Source organism: Ursus maritimus, unplaced genomic scaffold, assembly GCF_017311325.1.
Source record: "Ursus maritimus isolate PB19 unplaced genomic scaffold, ASM1731132v1 scaffold_5, whole genome shotgun sequence".
NCBI classification, from domain to species: domain Eukaryota; kingdom Metazoa; phylum Chordata; class Mammalia; order Carnivora; family Ursidae; genus Ursus; species Ursus maritimus.
Genome location: NW_024426663.1, coordinates 77,127,256 through 77,136,406, shown reverse-complemented (window position 1 = coordinate 77,136,406; position 9,151 = coordinate 77,127,256). Strand labels below are relative to the sequence as shown.

General features: G+C 54.0%; 1 protein-coding gene across 1 annotated transcript; it reads left to right on the top strand.

The window, feature by feature from the left end:
* Positions 1–940: 940 nt before the first annotated feature.
* On the top strand, positions 941–4,293 carry PROP1 (PROP paired-like homeobox 1). Its single transcript, XM_040622709.1, has 3 exons — positions 941–1,049; positions 2,287–2,519; positions 3,291–4,293. Exons 1-3 carry the CDS (start codon positions 941–943, stop codon positions 3,627–3,629), a joined length of 681 nt encoding a protein of 226 aa, XP_040478643.1. The 3' UTR covers positions 3,630–4,293.
* Positions 4,294–9,151: the final 4,858 nt, after the last annotated feature.

The following is a 9,151-nucleotide window of genomic DNA, read 5'->3' as shown; positions in this document are numbered from 1 at the left end:
TCGGAAGGTCACGGAGTCCCGGGGGTTCTGAGTGAACAAGGAGGTGATGTTTGGGGGAGGAAAGCAGACTGTCCTCCAGTGTCCTGGACACTCATCCTGTGATTCAGGTTGTCCTGCAGGGGTGTGTCTAGTACGTTCTGAGAATCAGGGTATCCAGGAGGGGCCAGAATGCACTCGTGTCTTTTAGGTTTTTAGTTTCCTGGAAACAGGTCCTTGGATATCACCCACATGCTGAGATGCCAGGCAGGCCCTGTTCCTGGCCGGCATTTGCACCCCCTCTCCCCGCGGTGGGGTTCTGAGGAAGGGTCTTAGGAGGAATGCATTTACTTCGTACCCTGCCTGCTCCCAGGAGGGGATTTAACAGGACAAAAGAACTTGGTCCTCTGGGAATACGAGCTCTTGGCCCCAGTCCCTGGACCCTCCAACTGAACCCCTTCCCTCATCTGGCTTGTGATCCTCCCCTGACGAAGGGGGCTCTGGCGGCTCTGGCGGCCAGGCAATGATTGGACGGGCCCCCCGGGGGCGAGGAACAGGTCACTCCTCCAAGGCTCAGGGAGAAGGAGGTGGTGTGGGATTGCAAGCTGGGAAAGTAGGCAGCTGAGAGCGAAGGGAGAGGACCGCATCGCGGAGACGGGGTGGGAGACGGGGCAGGCAGCGGGAAGTCGAGGCACACACGGAGAAACAGGGTCCAGGCAAGGCAGAGAGAATGCAATAATACTCAAGCAAAGGAAGGGGGAATTAGGGGAAAAAATTAGCAAAAAGGAGAGACAGTGAGAAAGGCCAAGACATCTCTCTGTATCTACATCACACAGAGAGCCAGAGGTATAAACAGAGAGAGAGGGAGGCGTAGAGGGAACTGACAGACCAGAGAAGGACTGACCCAGGAGCAGAGACTGGGGGACACGGGAGACCGGACTGTCTTCCGTCTTTGTTGTTAGCCATGGAAGCAGAAGGGAGGAGTGAGCAGGGTAAGCAAAAGAAGGGGCTACTTTGCAGCAGCCTCTGGCCCCAGAGCTACCCCGCCGCTGGGACTCTGACCTCCACGGCGGGTGAGTGAATCTCCGGGCTGGTCCTGAGGAGGTGGGGGTCCTGAGGTGGGGTGGGGGGTGCTCTACGCTTAGGCTCCTTGGGGGCAGTGGTTCCCCACGAGGAAGGTGAGGAGAGGAGATAAAAAACAGAATCCAAGAATGCTAAAACCCTGGGCATCTCAGAAAGCATGGGGAGGGGCAGCTCCTTGGCTTCGCAGTCGGGACCCGAGGCCCTAGCGCGGACGGGCTGCCACGCAGCACCCGCGGTGGGGGGGGGGGGCGGCGGAGGTGGACATGAAATCTGGCTCCTCACTCCTGAGCCCCCGGTTCGCCCACTGCACGGCCTCCTCTGAGGTGGGCAGCTGGAGGGGCCAGGGCTTGGGATCCCCTGTGACCAGCGGTTCGATGCACGTGTGTCCCCCAGCTGGACAGGGAGCGCTGGGTGGGAGCCACACCCTTGGTCCCCATGGGGATGGGTGCCTCAGCTCCAGACATCTCCTTTTCGCCGTGTGTGACTTCCAGGTGTTTCCTTTCGCTCCGTGTTCTCCCTTCCCCGGCTGGCTCTCAGACTAATTAGTGTGGGGGCTTAGTGAGCCTGTGGGGAGGAGAGGCAAGCCTTTCCCACGAGCTCAGGTTCCTGCAGCCCGGCGGGCCGGCCAGGGCCGAGGTAGGGGAGAAGATGAAATGCATGCGAGGGGAGGGTGGGTCTGAGCGGAAGAGGGAGGAATGTTTCACCTGCCCAGGGAAGGGCCTAGCAGGATGGGAGCAGTCTCGACAAGGTGGATGCTGCAGGTGAGCCTGGAGAGCGGGGAACAGGGAATGGGGGTCACGGAGACGTGGACAGTCTGTTAGTGGGTCAGAGCGAAGAGGAGCCCCGTGGGGTGAGATCCGGGAGGGTAGTGTACGTGCTCAGAGAGGTGGAAGGCCCACGAGGGGCGCCCGTTGCATGGGAATGATCCACGGGCGTGGGCATACAGCGAAGGGAGGCAGACAGGGCCCAGGGTGTGAAGTGAGTCTGTGCAATGTGTGTGGAGAGCGGAGCGTGGGTTCGGGCCCTCCGAGCTGAGGCAGCGGCCGAGGCTGAGCTGCGTCCAGGGGCTTGTGAGAGCTGAAGGTTTTCTGGTCGGGGCGAGTGTGTGAGCAGCAGCGGGGCACTGAGGAGAATCTGGGGGTGGGCAGGGGGGCGGAGCAGCATACGCAGTCCAGGATGGACAGGTGGGTCCACTCCGCACAACTTTGCCCTCCCCTCCATCCTCAGACACGAGCCCTCGGCCCTACAGGAACCTCTCTGGCGTAGGTGTGCGGAGACCGAGGCTTTCTCCCCAAGGAGGACAGAGGGGTCGCCCGCACTCCCGGCGCCGCCACCGTACCACCTTCAGTCCAGCGCAGTTGGAACAGCTAGAGGCAGCCTTTGGGAGGAATCAGTACCCCGACATCTGGGCCCGAGAGGGCCTGGCCCGGGACACAAGCCTCAGCGAGGCCAGAATCCAGGTGATGCCCCAGGATCCCCCTCCTCTTGTGGGACGAGATGCAGGTTTGGTGCTCCGGACTACTGGGGTCTAAATTCTCCTGGGCGCTGTAACCCTGCCCTAAACGTTCCCCAGAGCACAGCCTCAACCACCAGTCCACACGACCTCATGTACATCGGGAATGTCCCTTGAACTCAACCCGAGCTCTAACCTGATCTAACTTGAATTTCAACACCCTACCCTCAGCTTCAACGGGGATGTGAATTTCAACCGAAATACAGTCTTAACAGTTGGCGGGCACATGTGGCCTTGTCCCTAACCATGGCCTTAAAACCCAGCTAGCCTGATGCTCCTTCCGTCCGAACCATCGAGGTAGTTAATCTCAGGGGCAAACCCTACCGGAGATCCGGCCCCGTATCTAACAATTAAACTCATCTGCAGTCGTAATCTGTCATAACCCTCGGGGATGTTTCCTGTTCTCCGTGGAGGAAAAAGGCCATTGTGTCATAATTCATCTCTTTCTTGTGGGGAAGTTGACATTTCGGACTCCCCCGGATTTGCAGTAGAGCAAATTTAGGCACAGGTTGGGGGTGACGGTGTGGGTCTCGCTTTGTGAGGAGGCCCAGCTCATTCACATGCCTCTGGAAAGAGCTTTCCTTCCTCTGCCGTGTGGGAGAGGCTTATTACGCTGGGCACCTGAACCTTCTGTCATCGACGGGGAGGGGGCTCTGATGTGACAGGGCCCCCTATTTGAGAGAGAGGCTCTGATGTGGCTGTTCTCCCCCTTCCTCAGGTCTGGTTCCAGAACCGCAGAGCTAAGCAGAGGAAACAAGAGCGGTCGCTGCTCCAGCCACTGGCCCATCTGTCTCCTGCCACCTTCTCTGGTTTCTTGCCCGAGTCCCCTGCTTGTCCCTACTCCTACCCAACACCGCCTCCACCCATGACCTGCTTCCCTCACCCCTACAACCACGCCCTTCCCTCTCAGCCCCCCACCGGCAGTTCCTTTGCTCGACCCCCCCAACCTGAAGACTGGTACCCCACCTTGCACCCAACCCCCACTGGCCATCTGCCCTGCCCCCCACCCCCAACCATGCTTCCCCTCAGCCTTGAGCCACCAAAGTCCTGGAACTAAGGTCGGACAGGTGCTGATAAGGCAAACCCCCCAGCCCGTGGCCCTGGTGAAATGCCCAGAAAGCTGGGTGGCTTCCCTTCCTTCCAGGGTTCAAGTAGAAATCTGGTGAGGGGCAGCTCAGAGATTGGGAATTTAGAAATGGGAGGTCATGCTGAAGGCCCACTGAGGTGATTAGTTGAGGGAATTTAGGGAGGTGAACCTACTAGAAGATAGAGATAAAAGGCCTCAGTGGTGGTGACCAGTAGGTATTGATGGAAGCAACTGTTGCTGCTGGTGAACGGAAGTGGTTGAATGTGATAGAACTTTCAGGACTTCATTGATTAAGATCACAGTTGAAGATGTTGACTCAGCAGTTTCTAGCTGATTTCAATAAGGCTTTTGATTCAAAGTCTCCCTGTTCATCCTTTCCCCGTCACCCACCCCACCACCCAAATCAGTCATTAACTTTTGTTCGTTAATGTTCTAGAAATACCTCTTGAATTTCTTCCTCTTTTTTCCGTTCCGGCAGACACCTTACCTTTTCCGTCCCCATATCTGGATTAATCCTCCTCCGTGGCTCCCTTAGGTCCTGCCTTTCCCATTGCCAACAGGAGCCTGCAAATCTGATCATCTCAGAACAGCTCTCCAATGGCTTATAAACAATAAATAAAGAAGATCTGAGTCTTCGCTATTGCCTTCAACCTGACTCTGAAATCTACCGCATGTCATAACGTATGTGGTTTCTGATAGAGAAGAAACAATTCGATTTAGGGCTGACTTTTCCACCAATCATGTGTCTTAAGGTTGGCAAGAGGTCACTCCCAGGAAAGAACCTGCCGTGAGGTGCCTCGGTCTGAGTCCTCCTCACGGAAAGGTCGTGTGGCTAGTTGGTGGCACCATTCGCATGTCATATGGCTTATAATGTACTTATTTTATTTCACTCGTCACGTGCTTACTTGCATGTGGGCCTCCCTCACTTATCGTCAGGCCCATAGACACATTCTGAGTAAACAAGCCCGTGGGATGGGTATTCATGGTATTTATAGAATAGTATAAAATAGTAAAAACCTCTGTGCCGTACCTTTTGGCCTCTCATGGAATTATCTCCCTGGGCCAGACTGCCTTCTGGAAGCATTATACCAGCCTCCACAATTCCCCAACTTTGGTTTCAGCACACCCTGTTGACCTGTACCATTCTGACATTCTTGTCCACTGAGAGGATGTTTCCTTGTTGCTTACTTGTAAGTTTTCATTGACTCGGTTGCCAGCGAGACGTGAAATAGTTTCACGTTTATTGGCAACTGGTGTGTGTCCTGCCGTGCGTCTCTGACGTACTCGCGTATTTGGGTTTGGGTAGAGTTATGTTTTATTAGGGACTGAGAGCGCTTTGTGCGGTAGGGGTAGAAATATCGCTTTAGGTGTCTTGCAGCTGCCTTTCGCTGTTTGTTACTTGTGTTCTAGGCTTTCCTGAGAGAATTAAGCCCTAATGCCGTAGGTACCTATCGTGTGTAACTTCTGTGTCTCAGCACCTGGAATGCTACCAGTTACGTAGAGTTGGTGGGACTTGACAAAGCATTCACCCGGTTCCTTCTCCGCGTTGTGTGGTTTGCATGAGGAACCCCAACCCAGACCTCTCCCCTTGTTTTCACCGGCGCCACCCACATTTTCTCCGCTATTTGGAATCAAAATATTATGCCGTGAGTCATCTGAAATTTATTTTAGGATGTGTAGTCATGCAAGAGAGTCGTGTAATTCCCTCTCAACCAGCTAGCCAGACTTACCTGTATAATTTATCTCAGCATCTAACATTGATTTGTGAAGTCCTGCGTTTTCACACACTAAGTTCTCCTTATACACAGGACAGTATAGACCCCTGGTTCTTCTCCATCAATTAGCTTGTCTCTTCTCGCACCACCACCACCATCGTGGGGTTTTAATTATGCAAAACTTAAGGATTATTGATATCTTTAAAATGTTAAATCGTCTTATCCAAACGCAGATGTGTCCTGTCATTTTTTCCAGACCCCTCTTATGTCATTCAGGAAAGTTCTTTATATATAGATATAATATATCTATATAATCTATATCATATATCATATCTCTCTATATAAAACATATATAGCTAAAACAAATCTTAATAGTTCTATAAATTACAAAAATAATATGTACTCCTTGTAACAAGTCTACTCAAAATATCATATATATAACATACATGACAGTATATTTATATGTATATTAACCTGGATTACCCACAAAAACCTTATGTTGAGCAAAAAAAACATTTTTTCCCAGAAAAGTACCTTCAGTATGTCATACCATTTATATGAAGTTTTCACTGCAAAATAATTTTAAAAGTGTTAAAAATTTAAATGCATATTAGGATGCATATATATTACGTAAAGATTGAAGACTGGCAGTTTCTGGAGGGCGTTTGCACCCCACAGGCCCCTTCTCTCTGCCCCCCTGGGAGCCCTGGTGCCTCCAGTGCGGGAGAATGACCTGGCAGATTGGAAGCTCCAGGGTTAACAGGGCATCACGGAGCCGTGGCAGGTTTTCTTGTAAAGCCCAGGGGGAAGGACAGGGCGCACCTTGACTCTTCTCGTTTCCCTGTCCTCCCTTCTCGGGAGAAGAGATACTCCTAAAACTGGCAGAGGGTTGGAATCTGCCCCACCTGGAAATTAAAAAAGAGAAAAAGGGGGCACTGGGCTGGCTCACTCAGTGGAACAAGCGACTCTTGATCTCAGGGTCGTGAGTTCAAGCCCCGTGTTGGGTGTAGAGATTACCTAAAAAATATAAATAAATTTTTAAAAAAGAAAAAAAGAACTGTCCTTCAAGTGGTAACATGCCCTTCCTCCTCCTAGCCGGCCAAAGAGGAAATGCAGCCACCAGACAGAAAAAAGATCAGGAATTCGTCATTGAGTTGGGAAATCGAAATACCTGGTCTTTTAGGAAGATCCTTTCCCAGCAGGATCCAAATCCCAGTTCAGAAAACGGAAGGACTTGGGACATGAAATGGGGCGTGTGGGGAGTAGAGGGCGGGAGTTCTGGGGTGGCCTGACCAGGCACATGGCTCCAGGGGATGGCGTGATTCACTGCCCAGGACCGAGGGCTAGACCGCAGAGTCACGGGGCGCGGCTGCAAGAGGACTGGGAGGCAAGGTCGCGAAGACCCTTGTGGTGGGTCCTGGGATCGCACGGGAAATGCGCAGGCTGTCGCGCGGTCCAAGGGGGCCTCTGCGGGCGGCAGGTGCGTTTCTGCTTCTGTGCAACCTAGGCGACCTGCGACCGCAACTTAATAACCAGGCCTAAGAAAGCAGAGGTTGTAAAACATTCAGCTTCCGTGAGCAACCTCGATTGCCAGGAGCATTCCATCGGGGGACTGGCTGGAACCGGCAGGACTCCAGGTGGGGGCCGCTTCCGGCTTCACCAGCCTCACCTTACCTCGGAACCCGGGAGCTCCAGGGCAGTGCGTTTCCACGTGCGTCATCACGTTCCCCCGGAGGCTGGCGCATCTCTGGCCTGTGGGCTGTCTGGCCCGTGCACACCGTACCTGGCCGTCTTGCAGGATGCTGCTCTCAGCTCGGAGCCCGCAGCCCCCGAAACATGGCCAGCGCGTCACCCCTGACAGCAAGTTTTGAGAAGACTTTACTTCCACGGGCACTTTCCGTTTTCCTTCAGAATGGGGACTCCTCGTTCCCGAGATTGGCGAGAGGACAAGTGTAGACCAGACCCCGGCTCAATGCTTGCCTGACATCTCTACCGAGGCCCTACTGCTTCCTGTACCACGCAGACCTCTCCAGTTCCGGGATGTACTGAGACTGCATGTCAAGGTGCCCTCACACCACTCACCCACCCGAACAGCGCCCCCCTTTAGCTCCCCCCTTTAGCTCCCTGGGGACCAAGGCTCAGCCTGCCTTTGGGAGGATGGAACTGGGGAAGACATCTCACAGAGCCTATAGGGGGGTTCAGTGCCATTCAGGCAGGGACTCACCGGACTGGGGACCTGGGTATGAGACCTAATTGGGGGAAAGGGGCTGAGGCTGGGACCCTGAGAACTTCTCACCAGGTGGAGGAGGACCAGAGAGGGCCCTCCGAGTACAGGGTCCTCAGTAGCGGCCCAGGTGCCAGGCTGTAAGACTGTACTGGGTGCCCCCCCCCAGGGGCTTATCAAACTTCTCACTACTTTCCGGGTTTTCCCAGTACCCCTGGAATAAAACCCCCACTCTCTCTCTCTCTCTTTTTTTTTTTTCCTAAAGATTTTATTTATTTATTCGACAGAGATAGAGACAGCCAGCGAGAGAGGGAACACAAGCAGGGGGAGTGGGAGAGGAAGAAGCAGGCTCATAGCAGAGGAGCCTGATGTGGGGCTCGATCCCATAACACCGGATTCACGCCCTGAGCCGAAGGCAGACGTTTCACCACAGTGCCACCCAGGCACCCCCCACTCTCTCTTTTCTGAGCTAGGTGCAAAAGGTGAGCCTGAAGTCCCAATAACAAGAGGGGCTCTGAGAATTTGCCCCTTTTGTATTTGGGCGGTTAGCTTCAGAGTTTTCCAAGTTCCTGCTCCACTGAGGTCCCTCCCCCCTTCCCTCCCACCAGCCCCTGAGATTTACCCCCTTAGCACTCAGCATCTAAAGGCCTATGGGGCCCCTTACTTTTCTCCTGGCACCAGCTAAGAAGCCCAAAGCGGAATAAGGGTCGGGGTCAGTCCCAAAGGGTAGCTCATTGGGGTGAGAGTGTGTGTGTGTGTGTGTGTGTGTGTGTGTGTGTGTGTTTGAGGCTACAGTGTCCACCTGGCCAAAGGCTTTGGGGCTTAGGATACTCAAACCATGCCCTTATCAATTTATTTGCAGGACTCCTGGGTCCATCTGAGCCCTGGTGTCATTGTACCAGCAAATGGGACCTGGAGAGCTGGTGTAGGGTACCCCAACTAGCAGCCAGAACACCTCTGGGAGATTCTGGCATTTTCTAGGGTGAGATGGGCCCATGTGCCCCAGGGAAAGGGGAACAGTGGCCCCTCAAGAACTTGCGCCTGGGGCCTAAGCTTGGCCAGGTGAGGGAGGTGAAGGGGGGACACATGGGTGCATGTGGGTGCACATGGGTGCCTCTCCACCACATAGGCCCTTCAGTCACAGGGACAGGGACCCCAAGGTCAAAGAAGCCAGGTCCTCTTGCCCACCTCCAAAGGAAGGAACCCACCCCTGACCAAGCCACCTACCCTAGCAGTGGCGAGGAAGAGCCAACTAAGAGCTCAGTGCCCATGACTCCCACTCCCACCTCCCCCCCCCCCCACTGTTACAAACACTTCTGCTTTTTTGTTAGACTCCTCAGATATGGCAACTAGAACGCTAATTCTGTGCAGACGTTTGTCCACCTACCTTAGTGCCAAGATGGGAGTCAGATGCGGGAGACTGCTCCTGAATCCAAGAAATCCTGCCAGACTCCGGGACATACCAGGACGCGGAGGATCATGGGAGCCCAGCGTCGGACAGATAAAAAAAAGGAAGGCACCGAAGGGGGACTCCCCCCCCCCCCCCCTCAGGG

What these genes read in the sequence shown, in the direction of transcription:
- PROP1 (XM_040622709.1), top strand. Translation starts at nt 941, where the DNA reads ATGGAAGCAGAAGGGAGGAGTGAGCAGGGTAAGCAAAAGAAGGGGCTA. An exon ending in GACTCTGACCTCCACGGCGG is followed by an intron (nt 1,050 to 2,286) that starts GTGAGTGAATCT and finishes CTCCATCCTCAG; the next exon opens with ACACGAGCCCTCGGCCCTAC. An exon ending in TCAGCGAGGCCAGAATCCAG is followed by an intron (nt 2,520 to 3,290) that starts GTGATGCCCCAG and finishes CCCCTTCCTCAG; the next exon opens with GTCTGGTTCCAGAACCGCAG.